The sequence below is a fragment of the Monodelphis domestica genome, chromosome 8 (assembly GCF_027887165.1).
Source record: "Monodelphis domestica isolate mMonDom1 chromosome 8, mMonDom1.pri, whole genome shotgun sequence".
Taxonomy (NCBI): Eukaryota; Metazoa; Chordata; class Mammalia; order Didelphimorphia; family Didelphidae; genus Monodelphis; species Monodelphis domestica.
In genome coordinates, this window is record NC_077234.1 from 66,103,596 (window position 1) to 66,119,875 (window position 16,280).

The 16,280-nt window shown below is 36.9% G+C and overlaps 1 protein-coding gene across 8 annotated transcripts in view; it reads right to left on the minus strand.

Moving 5' to 3' along the window:
• ACSL3 (acyl-CoA synthetase long chain family member 3) overlaps positions 1-16,280 on the minus strand; it is a 128,168-nt gene that overhangs the window by 85,422 nt on the left and 26,466 nt on the right. For 2 of the 8 annotated variants that reach the window (XM_007502204.3, XM_007502201.3), the window contains exon 2: positions 1,653-2,069. In XM_007502204.3, coding sequence (XP_007502266.1) covers positions 1,653-2,030 — 378 coding nt within the window. In that variant the 5' untranslated portion in view covers positions 2,031-2,069. The other 6 variants (XM_056807399.1, XM_007502202.3, XM_056807400.1 and 3 more) reach the window with 6 other exon arrangements.

The following is a 16,280-nucleotide window of genomic DNA, read 5'->3' on the forward strand; positions in this document are numbered from 1 at the left end:
AATGAGTATTGAAGCCTAAATAAGGCTTATTTCCCTCTACCTTCAATCCATTAAAAGAGTCCCTTTATCCCCTTCTTTTCCAGTTTGCCATAATAAAAATATCAGACTATCAGGAACCTACTACAAATCCGCATTCATGCTATCCATCAATCAATTAATAAACATTTATTAAGTACCTAAGCACAGAGGATACAAAAAGAGACAAAAAGACAGTGTGAAATATGAACACTAAGTAAAAGAATTCAGCAAGTCACTTCCTAAAATTAGTGTTAACTACAGAATTAAACACTTACTAAGAGTGTTGGTTAAGACATTTGCTAAAATGGGTGATAACTCAGTCAGAAATTGTGAATTCTTTTAAGAGTTCACACCCTCAGAAACTATTCAATCAGGAAACTGTGAACCTTTTTGATGAGAAATTGACCTTCAGAAGGTGAGAAGTCGATCCCGCACAGACACTGGGCAGTGATAGACAATTTGGAAACTGTGATTGGCCCCTGTGAAAAGGCCCTAAATTTCTGGGGCTAGGAAAGTCGATTCCAAGAAGGAAGTTGGCTTCAAGAAGGAAGTCAGCTTAAGGAAGAAGGTTAGCTCACGGAAGAAAGTGGGCCTCAGGAGTCACCTTCAGCTCGGGTCATCACTTTGAACTGCCTCTTGGAGGGAACTTGGGTGAGTGGGTAATTGGCTTTCCCTTCCGTTCTTCTGGAGAGAGTTGAATTCCTGCTGAAGGTCAACAAGTCCTGGCTGAGTAGATCTCCTCTACCCTTTTGTATTTCTCTACTTTCACTCTTTCCACCTCTTTTGTAAATAAAAGCTATTAAAGATCACTTTGACTTTGAACAATAATACTTTGAATCATATATTTTAGTCAAATCCTTCATTTTAACCCTTACAACAGTCCCAGCCCTGAGCAACTTACACAATTTAATAAAGAAGACAACAAATAAACACATTTATACAAAGCAAGCTATATATAGGATAAATAGAAAATAATTAACAGAGGCATTAAAAGGGTTGAGGAAGGCTTCCTATAGAAGGTAGGATTTTAGTTGGGAGTTAAAGGACACCAATGAGATCAGCAGGTCTAGCCGAGGAGGAAAAGTGTTCCAAGCATAGGGAATTGCAAGGGAAAATTCCTGGAGCTAAGAGATGTGTCAGTGGGTTAAAATCAGGAAGCTAGAGTCACTGGATAGAATGAAGAGTATGGTCTAAAAAGTCTAAAAGAACTGTAAGGAATTATGAAGAGCTGAGCATCCTATATTGGATCCTGGAGGCAATAAAAAGGTAACACTTCAAATATTGGAGCAATGTGGCCATCTTTCTAAGGCCAGAAAATAGGTTCAAACTCACAGTATGCTATATTTGTCCCAAGGCCTCTTAGCCTTAGTTATTCAGAAGACCCCTCCCATCCTCCCCACCCCCCACCCAATCCCTATGAGACTAGTTACAAAGCCTCTTTTCTGGTGAGAATCCAATCCCCAAGGCACTTGGAGGATAGAGAAGGAAAGGAAATAAAGGCAGAAAAATGCTAGTCACTTTCTCTACTTTCCTTGAAACTTTCAAAAGTTGCAAAAGCAAAAGGTACTAGATTCCTTGTTGCTAGTATTAAATTGTATTTGTAGAATCTTATTGGAAACAAAAGTCCTGCTTACCTTTTTAAAAATTTTTCCATTCGGTTGCATTTCATCTTCTTCATTTAGTATTTCTCGTGTTCCCAGGAGCCTGTTGTCCTTAAATTTTTGTTCTGCATACCTAAAAACTTTATCTAACGTATCACATCCAGGATAGAGCACTGAAGCCAACCGATGGAAGCTGTTAACAGAGCGGTATGCCGCATCCGGCTGCCTGCTTACAGGCTTTGCTTTCACTTGATTGGATCTTGCTTGTCTCGATCCACATAAAATGTAAAATGGAATGTACGTTAAAATAGTGTAGACCAAAATTACAAAGTTTATGAGATATAAAAGAATAGGATTAATGTTCTGTTTTAGCTTCATTGTGGCTGTTACTGAAGCTCCTGGGGTACTCATAACTGTTCACAAGTTGGAATAATGAACTTCAGGAAGGATCTAAAAAAAAAAGTAAAAAATAAAGTTACTTTAAAGTAACCTTTAAGGGTTGGGGTTTTTATATATTTTATTAATGATTCAGTATCAATGAGATAACTCGATGTCTATTTTAATATTATTCAAGAAACATGCCAAATCTATCTCAATAGTATCTTTTTCCCCTCTCACTTTTAAAAGTCAGCATTTGTATCAAACCAATGACTAGTAAATTATACAAAAACTTCAATTGTCTAGGCAATAAGTACTCATTTTCATTTATTAATAGTAAAGAAAGCTATAAAGGAAATTGGACCAAACAAGCTCACAGCTTTCATTCAATGGCAATCACTGTGGGAAAAGTTAGCCTTTGGTCCTATTTCCTTTAGGGACCTTTAGCACAGTAGACAGGAAGTCAGGTCTGGAGTTAGGAGGTCCTGGGTTCAAATTTGCTCTCAAACAAGCCCTAGCTATATAACCCTGGGCAAGTTATGTAACCCCAATTGCCTAGTCCTTGCCACTCTTATGTCTTAGAACTAATACTAAGAAAGAAATGGATTTAAAAAAAGAAAAGAAAAAGTTAGCCTTTTTTGACTTTGTTCATTCTTTCTTAATATCTATGGTTTAGCAAGCATACTTCTATTTTGTAGTAAGAAAACTAAAGCAAGTGATTACCAAGTAATAACAAATCAAGTCAGTAATCAAAATCTGAGCAAGTCACAATTGGGAATCAGTGTGAGTGGTAAAGTTGGGAGCCTCTTTGTTAAGTATTTTGATGAGAATACTTTTTTTTTTTCCTGTCCCTAGAGTGATCTGAAGACTATTTCAGGGAACATATCTTTTTACATGAACTTAAGAAACAACATCTAAACTACATATTGTCTTGGAGATTGTTACTGAAAAATATAAAGGATATAGTTTAACAGGATATTTCATATTTTAAACAGAATTCCAGCAAAATTAGTGAACTTTTTCATCAATTTCTAAAATAATATTTTTTAAATAAAAGATTACAAGACACAAGGTACCATTGTATAAGATGGCCCCTGGCATCAAGTAATATAGCATTCAGATGAGGAAAGGCATAATAAATTTTAAAATTCAATAATTCAAGAAATTTTATAATTATAGAATTTATGTTTCAAAATAATATGTAATTAATAGCCACTTACAGTCAAGAAGAGCTATAAATTCAGAAGAAAAATTGTGACCTCGAAAGGCTTCAAAGAAGTAGGACCTTGACTTAAAGAACAGGTAGGCAAGAATATGGAATAAGGGAAGGCAGTGACTTTACCATTAAAGATATGTAAAGAAGAAGTCAATCAGCTAATTTCAGTAGAGTACAAACTTTATGTTTAAGAACAGTCTAATATGGGAGAAGGTAGAATGGGGGAAAAATGTAGGAGTTTGATTACAAGAAGAATATGGAGTTTGGCCACTATCTTGAAGGGAATGAGAAGCCATAAATTGGTTGGTTTGTTTGATTTAAGAAAGGAACAACCAGATGAGAGAAGTAAATTTCATCTTCTGCAAAAAGGATTAGGAAAAAAGAAATGACTTTACTATTTGTCTGGCTCCTGAATCCAAAGCACACTAGTCAAGACCTTTCCTGAAACACCTTATTTCTTCTTCTCTTATTTTTTCCTATAAAACAGTCCCAAACCAAAAACCTACAGAAGTAGCCTGGACAGGAAGGGGTAGAAAAAGAGAACTTCAAGAATATTTTAAAACACTCTATCAAATGGGGAAGAGAGCAGGCTGGATTATATTTGGTAAATTGAACATCACTTTTGGATGGCACCAAAGTTTTTCCTGAAATAAAATCTCTCTTTTAACACCAACATTTTTCTAATCATGCTAGATGGTTTCAAATCATGGAACAGTACAATCTCCAGGCAATCAAAATAACATTACCTAGTAAACATGAAGAGATGCTTAGTAGACATAAATAGCAAATTAAATATAACGAACTCTGGGGGGAGATGAGTGCAATATAGCGCATGTAATCAGAAAAATGCATGACTGGGAAAAGGGGAGCTAGTTATATATTCATGGAGAGTTATAATAAAAGATGGGTGCCAGACTAAGTGTTACATTAGGCACTAGGGACTCCAATGTAGAGATTTATGAGACAATATACACCAGAATGGCACACAATGAGACAGTGTGTCTGAGTTGCAATCCGCACCATTCTAGGGAATACACACAACTCTGTAAATATTGTAGAAATTACAGTGACCTTGTTGCTAAAAAAAATAATGGATTTTTACCCTCTGGGTAAGGAGTTGTCCTTGGGGTCACTTCAAACATCATTGAAAACATCAAAATGACAAGATGATTCAGACCTAACATACAAATCCAACTAAAGCATCACATTAAAAGATGGTACTTAATTTACAGAATAAAGAATGGGTATTAATGGTAAGCAAAATAAAACTTATATTATTGTCTTATGTTCTATTCTATAACTAGATTAGACAAAGATATATACTTATGGTTACAAAGCACTTTACATCTCATTTTATCCTCACAATCATCTTCCAAGAAAAGTAAAACAGGTACAGTCCCCTCTCTACAAATGAGTAAACTAAGTTAAATTTGGTTAATGTCAAGGCATCCCAATCTTCAGACTTCAAATTCAATGTTCCTTCTACCATACTATACAGAGTTACCACTCCAGAAATATTTAATATGGGAAAACAATTTAAAGGAACTGTGAAATTTTTAACTACTTAGTGCATAGCTAGCTACTCTAAACTTTTAAATTAATTTATGTTCTTTAAAAAGAGCATAAAAAGTTGTGACTGGTCAATTTCCAATATGCATAGTTAAAATGTTTCTTCCAAGTGAACTATGAAGGTCACAAAAATTGATTGGAAATGTGTCTTATTTGATCAATTTCAAACAGCAACTGTTTCAATTTACAATAAAGAAGCAGAATATAGTCTTTGCTACATTGGTGAATGAAGAAAGGAAATTCAAACTGGAAAAAGGAAGGAAACATTTTGTGATTATCCCTCACCAAAAGACTGAAGGGGAAAATACATTGGTGGGACGAGTTGTACAGAATGATATTGGTTATATCAATTCATATAATTGTAAAGCATCAATTTCTAGAAAAAATAAGATTATAGAGTGTTTTAATAGCTAATAACACTTTATATAGTAAATAAAAATTTCCAATTTTTCAATCAGTGCAGAATCAAAAGTCACAATCCCACAATAAGATGGTGATCTTAATTCCTCCTAGATACAGCTTCACTTCCAAAAAAAAAAAAAGGCGGAACTAAGCAAAAGACAAAAACCTAACAGAATAGGTAGGAAATTTTCTAACCTAAGAAAAATCTCCCCTTTCTTCAACTTGTTAAAATTACTCGTTGAAACATGAACCAAACATTCAATATATTTTTTAACTATTTAGCTCGAATTGTCTCAGGACAGATGCAATCTATTTCCAGTTCAGAATATGGTAGTTTGTTTTCACTAGTGGGAAAACTGTTGTCCACAGCCTCTGGTTGAGTGGGACCTGCTGAGCCGAGTCAGCCCTAAAGGACCACAGAACTCACACGTAGGAAGAGCGTAACAAACACATCCTGTCCAGTCTCTGCGGAGAACGGCCCAGTCACTATGGAAGGGGCACAGGCGCTCCCCTGGACCCCGCCCGCCCCCCACATCACACATGAGACCAAAAGCTCAGCTCCAGTTCTCTCGGGCCGCTCCCACCCCAGGGAGGAGCTCCGGGACCAGAGGGAGGGGAAGAAGGGGGGGGCGGGGCGAACAGGCAGGACCTGGAGGAACAGAGAAGGCGGGAGGTGGAAGGAGAAGGAAAAGGGGAAGAGGGAAAGGGGAGAAGGGAAAAGGGAAGAGGAGCCAAGGCAAAGGGGAGGAGGGGAAAAGGAAGACGGAGAGGGAAAGGGAGAGGGGTGGGGGGAGGGAAGAGGGAGAGGAAAAGAGAGGAAAACCCCCAGAGCTCAACAAAGCAGGAGGCCCCGCCCCCAAGGCGGCCTCAATGACGTAGAGGGGGTGGTTAGCAAAGGCTCTGGCCCTAGCAGGGAGGAGTCCCGCCTAGATGGAAACATTAGTCATCAAAGCTGGCGCAAGAAAGGCACCCAATCCCACAGACCTTCCAGATCCATCTGCTTTGTCTCTCCCTCCCACCCCGGAGGCTGACATAGGAAGTCCAGACTAAATCAATTACCATCTAAGAGTTCCGTCCTGAAGCACAAGGCATTAGGGCACTAATCTGTTTCCTAGTGAAGGAAATTCAGAAAGTATAATTTAACTGATGTGAAAGATGCTTCAGATAATACTAGAAAAAACTAATTACTCATTCCCAAATCTCTAGCCTGGCTCAATGTTAAGGCCAATTTATGAGTATTTTTTTTTTCATTTGTTTTGGTCAGACTACTACAGTTTGAAACCAATAGAGAACTCTCTAAGAAACTCCCTTTACCAACTGCAGATAAGGCAACTGTGCAATTTATAATCTCAGAGCTGTTGCCTGGCACAGTGAGAGGCCACCAACACTTGTCTACCTGTGGCAGAAGTGGCAGAAACCAGACTTGAAACCAGGACTAATTAACTCCAAAGCTCTGGCCTCAACATTACACTTTGTTGCTGGCTAAACAGGAACATGGCTATAGAACTAGAAGGAACCTTAGAGGGGACCTTTCCTTTTACAAAGGCCAAAACTAAGACCCAGGAAAAAAAAGTGAAGCATTTAAGGTCATTAAGTGGCTCTACCACTCAACTCAAAAGACAAATCCTAAGATTCTAAAATGGAAGGATTTCCATTAAAACAAAATTTTCGTTTTACAGACCTCTCTTCATCAAATTAAATTGTGTTAATATCCTTTTTAAATTAAAAAAAAAAGCCCTTCAAAAACACTAGATTCAGTCAATATTATGAAACAGAAAATAAAGAGAAAAAAGGGGAATCTACATCTTCCCAAAGATTTGTCTGGCCCATCAAATGTAACACAAAATGAAGCAATAATTGTGAGTTGTAGCTTGTAAAGATTTATTTTAGAGTCTTTTGCTCAATGAGAACATGTTTTCTTCCCTGTTTTCAGTATTATAAGGACAATAAAAATTCACAGGTTTCATCAAGTAGAACTGATATAAAACGTTTAATTAGCTGATTTAATTCTCAGCCCCGTCTTGTTTAAAATAATGAATGTGGTCAAAGAATATGAATAAGCAGTTCTTCAGATGAAGAAATCAAAGTTACCAATAATCATATGAAAAAAATGTTCTAAATCACTCTTGATTAAAGAAATTTAAATTTAAATTTTTGAGGTACCACCTCACACCTGTCAGATTGACCATTATGACAGTAAAGGAAAATTATAAATGTTGGATTGATGGGACACTAATGCATTGCTGGTGGAGTTGTGAAATGATCCAACCATTCTGTAAAGCAATTTGGAATCATGGCCAAAGGGCTAAGAATGCAGACCTTCTGATCCAGCAATACCACTACTAGACCTATATCCCAGAGATTAAAAAGAAAGAAAGAAAATGGGAAAGGACTTATTTATTTATAGCTGCTCTCTTTGTAGTAACAAAAAATTAGAAACTTTATAAAGGGATGCCCCTCAATTGAGGAATGGATGAACAAACTGGTGCATGATGGTAATGGAAAACTATTCTGCTATGAAGAATGACGAGGATGGTTTCAGAAAGAGCTGGAGAGACCTACATGAATTGATGCAGAGTGAAATAAGCAGAACCAGGAAAATATTGTGCAAAGTAACAGCAACATTGTGAGATGAACAAATATGACAGATGTTGCTACAAACAGCAATACAATGATCCAGGACAATTCTGAGGACTTATGACAAAGAATACTATTCCGTCTCCACAGCAAGAACTGTTGGAATAAGAATGCAAATGGAAGCATATGATTTATGACTTGTTTATATGGTTATATGTTTTAGGGTTATGGTTTTATATTATTCACTTATAAAAATGAAGAATGTGGAAACGTTGTTTATAACCCAGATTGAATTGTTTGTCAGCTTCAGAAGGGAGTAAGACAACTTTGAGAAACTCATGTGAACATTTGTTAAAACTTAAAAATTTTTTAAATAAAAGAATGAATGGTAGGTTTATATCTTCATATATTTCTGTTATATTTGTATCTAATTATCTACATTATTTCTAAGTTTCCTAAATCTATATCAATTCCTCTTTTGCAAGTGGAGTTTTTTTGTTTTTTGTTTTTAGAAGTTTTCTTTACAGGAATATATAAAACAGGCTCACTCTCAAATCAAGAACTCAAATTTAGTCTCAAATTTACCATTTAGGCAAATTTAGTACTAGGGGAAGCTGAGCAGCCCAGTATAGAGAAGCAATTAAATTGATCTTCCTGATTTCATATCTAATCTTAAATATCTACTAGCTATGTGACCCGGGACTAGTCACTTAACCCTGTTTCCCTCAGTTTTCTCATCTATAAAATGAGTTGGAAAAGGAAATAGCAATCTACTCCAAAAGCCTGGAATAGGGTCAGGAGAGTAAGACACAATTGAAAATGACTAAACAACAATTTTAATGATTCTGTTAACAACAGTAATGTGGACCTTTGGAAAAATAATAATCTCTTTTGCCTAGAATAGGACAATTACCCTCAAATAGATTACACAAGTTAATATGCAAAAAGACATAAACAGAGATTCACTAGGAAAAATAGGTGAAATAAAAACAAAAGATTCCAGGAAAAACTTATTTTCTTTAAGAAATGTAACCACAAAAATGTGTAAGTGCTGATGACCATCTAGGGCAAATAAGATCTATGGGGTAGATAGATTTATACACCTACTGTGTACAAAGTCCTGTCCGAAGCACTTTACCAAAAATTATCTAATTTAATTCTCACAACATTATAAAATAGGTGCTTTTGTTACTCCCATTTTACATTTTCAGAAACTGTGTGACTTGCCCGAGATTACAAAACTAGTGTTTAAGGGTAGATCACATATAAGTGTAACAAATCTAAAATTCTTATGTTAGACATGCAAATAGTTTTGCTATTCAGATTAATGTGCTATAATGAGATTTCATTTATTTTGATTTCTTCTGTTTTCTAAGCAAGCTATGGCATTTTTCAATTCTATTTTTAATTATTTATTCTAAGCTCAGAGTTCATGAATGAGTTTTAATATAGTCAATAAAACAGGAAAGCAAGAGATTTGAATTCAGTAAGCCATCCTAAGTCTAGAGTGGCAAGAATGAAAAATATGTTGAGGGCTAATATGAACCTTATCTGGAGGAGTAAGATAGAGATATATTTTGAACAGACTTCTTAAACATCAGGCCTAAGGAGTCTGTTTTTTTTATCCTAGAGGGAATAGGAATCCAATAAAGGTTTTGTGCAGAATGGCACAGTATGGCCTAGCATGAGAGGCATGTTCTATCACTCCAAATGTATTATTCTTTCCACCACATCTGGCTAACTCTAGCTAAGTGCCTCATTCTGTTCTTTTATTTTTTCATGACTTGAATAAAGGCATGGATAGTAACCTATCAAACTTGAAAATAGCATAGTATGAAAGGATGGCTAAATGCTGAATGATCACATCAAAATCTAATTATCAACTAGAAAAATACAGTATGGGGGAAAGGTAGCTAAATAATTTCTCTAAAAACATACTTGGGGGTTTAGTAGCCTTGATGAGCAACACAGACCTTTTGAAAACTACATATACACAAAATAGAACAATTGCTTCCCCCAAGAGATTTAAGGATCCAAGGAACCTAAATTCAATGACCAAATTGGATTTTTATTGGACATATGCATAAGATAAAAGCACAGGCAAGTAACAGAGAGAAGAATCCCCAAGCCTCACAACCCCATAAGAATGTTGTCAAACAATCCCTAATGATGAGGCAACTACTACCTTCTTAATGATCTTCAGGCTAGAAAGCATAGTTAAGATAAAGCTACTAACTCATCTTGAAAGTATTATGCACAGTGATCTAAGCCTTTATTTAAACTGCTTGCCATTTATGCCTAGGTATCAAACAATGCACCTGTGTTGCATAATTTTTCAGTCACCTCTCCTTGTATGTTCACAAATTCTGATCAAGTACTCATGCTAAATGACTGCAAATAATAAAAATCATGAATATAGTAATAGTTTAATATAGGAATAAAATTAAATTTACAAGTTCATCTGTCATATGTATGTGTATACATGTATACACACATAAGCAAGCACACATTGTGACAGATTAACTTTTCTCAGTTATGTTTGAGCATAAGCATACATGACTGAGTTTAGATGACAGAATCAAGTTTAAAAACTCAATAAACTGTTATAGATGACCACATTTTAAAAATAAAGCCAAATATCAATCTAGCAGATTAAAACCAGTTATAAATGATTAAATACTGTTTTAAGTTTGTTTTTCTCAAGCATGTGCATGTTAGTATCCCATATCTAAAATTCTGTTTGTGTGAGGGAATAAATTACACATTCTAAGAAATAGAAATAAAGACAAGATAAAATGAAAATAAGAGGCCATTATGACAAAAGAAAAACAAAAATATTCAGTATCCAGAGATAAACAGAGAATCAATGAAATATTAAATGTATGCATCAAATGGTACAATGAAATGAAATAGAATGGAAATTGAGAAGATGTCCATCAATTGGAGAATGGTTAAACAAATTATAATACAAGCTGGTGATGGAAAAACATTGTGCTAATAAAAAACAATAAGCAGGATGTCAGAAAAAGCTTGAAAAATCTACATGCTGCTGCAGAGGGAAATAAGCGGAACCAGGAAAACATGTACACTGTGAGAGTAATGTACAAGAGCAACTGTGGAAGAATTAAATACTCTCAGCAATACAATGATCTGGGACAATTCTGAAGGACTTATGGCAAAGAATGATATCTAGCTCCAGAGAAAGAAGAGTTAAGAGTTGGAATACAGATTAAAAGCATACTATTTTTCACTTCAGTTTATTTGTGTTTTTATTTGGGGATTTTATTTTTATATGAAGATCCTCTTACAACAATAACCAATATGGAAGTATGTGTTACATGATGATACAAGCATAATCCAGAAAAAAATAAATTGCTCACCATCTCTGAGAGGAAGGAAGGAAGGGAGGGAGATAATTTAGATCTTATAATTTTAGAAAATGTGTAGCCCCCAGTAGTAAGAGCATGTTTAAAATTGTTATTACATGTAATTGGAAAAATAAAATCACTTTAAATTTAAAAATTAAATTTTTTAAATTTTAATCTAAAAAATGTTTTAAATTGTATAGCATCCAAATTCATAAAGATAAAGTTTAAGCAAAGTGCAAAAAAACCAATAACAATTATAATAAATTTTATAACACTCTTAGAATTTAATAAATCTACTAGAAAAATAAATGACTGCTAAAGTTAAGATTTGAAAGATTTTGACATCAAAGTTACTATAAATTACACATTTCTTAGCATCAGATGATTATCTTTACAAATGTAGACCCACATGCTATTTAGGACACAGGGAAATTTTAAATTTTAGAAAGCACTAAACATCTCTCATAAATCACAGCACAATGAAATATGAGAAAAAAAAGACTATGGAGTCTTATTACTGACATTCTAGGCAATGAACAGATTCTATGAATAATTAACTATCTGAAAATGAATGGTAACAATGATAAAACATTAAAATTTGGGAAATGTACCTAAAGCAGCATTCAAAGAAAACAGTTTTACTCCAAAAACACATTTTAACAAAACAGAAAAACAAGAGGATTACTGAACTGAGTATAACGTTTTTCAAACTTGAGAATCAAAATCAACAAATTAACCTAACCCAAAATAAACACAAATGAAAAAATACTAAAAATTCCATAAATAAATATAATGGGGGGGGGGGGGACTATAGAAAACCTCTAACAAGGGGGCAGCTAGACAGCTCAGTAGATAGGAGATCCTCGGTTCAAATCTGGTCTCAGATACTCCCTAGCTGTGCAACCCTGGGCAAGTCACTTAACCCCAATTACCTAGACCTTACTTCTCTTCTACTTTGGAAGCTTCTAAGACAGAATAGTGGTTCCTGTAAAGTGGGAAGTGATGTGAGAAAAGGACTATAAAAATTCCTGAACTTCCTGGCAAGGGAACTTCTTTAGATTTCTCCTTTGGAGTTCTTCTTTGGTATCTCTGCTCCTTGAATCTTCTCATTTGGACTACTTCTTTGGAGGACAGCTCCTTGGGACTTTTAGACTTCAACTTCAACTTGGAGCTCAGCTTCAAGACTTCAACTTTCAGCTTTGGAGCTTCTTGGGAGTCGGGGCCTTTTTTGTTGGGCTCACTACTATCTGGGTGAACTTAGTTCATAAAGGTTTTTCTGCATTGGGACCTTGCCTAGATCCTGCCAGGCTTGCTGGTGAATGACTAGGATTCCTACATGGAGATTGGAACTATGTAGGGGAGCAAGCTGCATTTCACCATATCAGCATTTAGGGTAGGTTAAGCAATCTCCTTACCTCTTTCCTTTCCACATTTCCCTCTTTTTATTAATATTTCAATTAAACAAAATTGTTAAAAGCTGTTAATAATTTTCCTGACTTAAGGGATAATAATCAGTGACCACTTTTTATGACTCTCTTATTTAGTCAAAATCCCAATTTAACTATTATATTAGACAAATATGATCTTAATAGCTGAAGCAAGAAGGTATAAAGAAGAGAATGATGAAATGGGCTCAGTATAATAATGAATAGTGACACAATATTGACAATAATGGATATTTTAAATAGTAGTAATGTATGCATATAGCAATATACCCAAAAATAATTTACTAAGCTGAATATATTCTAAAGATAAAATATTAGAAAAGTAAGCAACACAATTAATCATATTAAAAACAAAAATCTAAACACAAGATTAATCAAGAGATGCATTAAAAAGCTTAACAAACTAACACTCACTTATGCTAAAAAATGTTTAACTCTAAAAGCATCAGCATAGAAGGGTTTTTTAAATATAAAAAATTCTATCTAAAAAAGAAAATTGGTATTATCCACAATGGAAAAATACTAGATGCTTTCCCTCTAAATACAGTGGGGTAAAGTAGAATCTCCTCACCAATATTATTTGACATAACAAAAAATACAAAGCTAGAAAAAAAGAAATAAAAAAATATATTAACAAACTGTTCTGCTTGTAGAGAATAGGATAATATCCTTTGAAAACTCCAGAGAATTGGGAGGTTTTCTAATTGGGATAATTAACAGATTTTGTAAATTAATAAGATATTAAAGGCACAAAAGTTATATGCAGTTCTAGAAAATCTACCAGAAAAGAATAAAGAAATACTAACCAAAATAATGATAAAATGCATTAAATATTTCTATAACTACAAATCACTCTTTACAAAAATGAATTCTGAAGCAATATCACTAGTCTTTTTCGAGTCTTGCCAACGTCTATTCAATTAATTTACGTCTTTAATATTATATCAAACTACTACAGAGAATGAACAAACTAATGAAATTCCTATTAAGAAAAAAATGCAGAATCTTGTGGCAAAATTTTAAAAGTAGAAATGAAAGAGAAATAACATTTTCAGGTTTTAAATTGTTTTAAAGTGATAAGTCAGAAGTTACTAGTCACTGGTTAAAAAAAATAAAACAGAAAAAGTTCACTGGTAAAACAGACTAAAAACCAGAAATAACAGAACTAATTCAAAGTTCAACAAACCCAAGAACATAAAACTACTTGGGAATGACCAACAAAGAAAAGTTTTATATCAGCATTCTATACTATCAGAAGTTCCAAATAGAATCTTGACATAAACAAATACAGCCACATCATTTTAAAAGTTCTGGAAAATGGAAGGAACTGCCTTCCACCACTATAACTGGAAGAGAATTTCTAACCAAATAAAATAAAATAGACAATTTTGATTATTTGAAGTTCAAAATGTATTTCACAAAAATCAATAGAGCTAGGGACAGCTAGTTGACTCAGGAGAAAGAGAGCTAAGCCTGGTGACAGTGTTAGGGTCCAAGTGGTAGACCACCCAAAGGAGCACACAGAGACAATGCAATTCAAACAAAGGATACCCTTTATTCCCTAGCGCGCTAGGGGAGCTCAGAGTAAAGAGTTCCACCCCTGTCAGGTCAGGGCGAAACATATATATGTTTCTGGGTTCCGGGTTGATAGCGTTCTTGTGATAGGCTGTTACTCAAGCAGGATGTTTGTCAGGGCCCTAGAACATTCAGTGCTTTGTGGTTTAGGCCCTTAATGGAACTAGAGGGTGAAGTTTGGCCACTTCTTCCTGCTCCTTCATTCCTTCATTCCTCACTTCTTTTGGTTTTATGTAAGTTCAGCAGAGAGTGTCTGTAGGGGCAGGTTATCATGGGAAGAACTCTCGACCGTGGCCAGGGGTTGGTACTGCTGTCTCAAGACCATGAGCTTAACAGTATTAATGCGGTCTTTGACAAACCTCACCAACCAGTTAAGGATACAGGGGCCTGAGAATCAGAATGGTGAGATGAGGGTTGCGAGCCAGGGAGAGGTCTGAAAAAGCTGAGCGTCCCAAGGCGCACCGGCCACCCGTTCTTTTCATCTGGCTTCTACGCTTTCCCGTAACTTCGTCATGGATTCCCTAACTACCCCAGAGTGGTTCACATAAAAGCAACATTCCTCGCCAAGGGCTGCGCATAGGCCACCCTGCTATAAGAAAAGGAGGTCTAGGTCACACCTATTTTGAAGGGTGACCTCAGCTAGGGAAGAGAGGGATTCCTCCAAGTGGAAGATGGAGGCCTGTATTCTAGCTAGATCTTCGTCTACTGCGGTTTTCAAAGCTGAGAGGCTTTGGGAGTGGGCCACCAGGGAGGCGACCCCCCGTAACGATACCCACCAACCCAAAAATAGTGGCTAAAGTGATAGCGGTGATAGGTTCCCTTTTAGTGCGTGGAGCAAGGTGGGCATCCCAGGAGTGAAACAGGTCTGGGCTAGAATGGTAGATTATTCGGGGGAGAACAGTGGCCGTAACACAAATCTCAGTGTCTCTTCAGGATGGATATGGACACACAGGGGGTCAACCCCGTGATGGTGCAGAGCCAATGAGACCTGGAGGGGGGAAGGAAGAATTTTGCTTCCTGAGTATAGGATGGGAAAAAACTACATGGGGAGGTCAGGCTGGAACTTTGGCTGCCAACACGGCTGCTGACACAGAGGCCGAAGCATTTGACCTCTTGGAAGGTGAGCCCGGTGGCTCCCTCTTCCCATGAGCAGTTGCTAGGATAGACAGAGAAGGAGTTGTTGATGGCAAAGGCTTCATAATAAGGGGGAGCAGCGTCCAGACAGAGCCAGCACTCCTGTGTAATATTATCCTGAGTAATATTAGAGAAAGTATGGTTTAAGGTCAAGTAGGAAGCCCGGAGCACCTTCCAGAGAGGGTCGGAGCCGAGGGGGTCTGAATTAAGTGAGGGAGAGGGAAGGGGGGTGTGAATTAAGTAAGGGAGAGGGAAGGGGGGTGGCTGGGTAAGAAGAAGGGGAGGTAGAGGGAGGGGAAAGAGGAGGGGCTTGAGGGGGTGACGGAAATTGCCCGGTCAAGACTTTGTTAGGGCCTACTGGCTTCGGCGGGGTATCGGGAAGTTCTTTCCTTATCAAGAACAGCCCTCCCCTATCAGTGCCATCCTCCCAATACCGCATGCCCCAGATGCGCCCAACTACCCACTCTTGGTCGGTGGGGGAGAGTACAGTGATATTTAGCTTGGAGCAATAGGAGGGCCGACTTGAGTAAAACACAGACTCGGGGTAGCTGGGGGAAGGGGTGCAATGAGTCTGATCAGAGGCAGAAACCCTACGGACTGAGATCCAGCTATCAGGGTTTCTAGTCTCCCAACTGGAAGCGTATGTTTCGCATCCCCAATAGACACAGTAATAATGGCTGGGCGAGTTACAGTAGGATTTCCCAGGGTTAGAGGCGGGGCAAAAGTATACCGGGGCGAGGTTTCCGGGGAGTTGGGATGGGGGCTGGTGCTCTCGGTCTGGTGCACAGGGTCCCGATGGGACCAGGTCACAGGGGTAAATAAGGAAAGAGGGGGCCTCAGGAGTAACTACAGTTATCAGGATCCTTTCTTGCTCCCAACTGCTGAGGGTCCACTTCCAAGGCTGATGGAAGTGGCTGCTGTGGGGTTGGTAACAGAGTGCAGAGCCTAGAAAGGCTAAAAGGGGCAGGATCTGTGCAGGGGCCATGGCAGTGGTTAT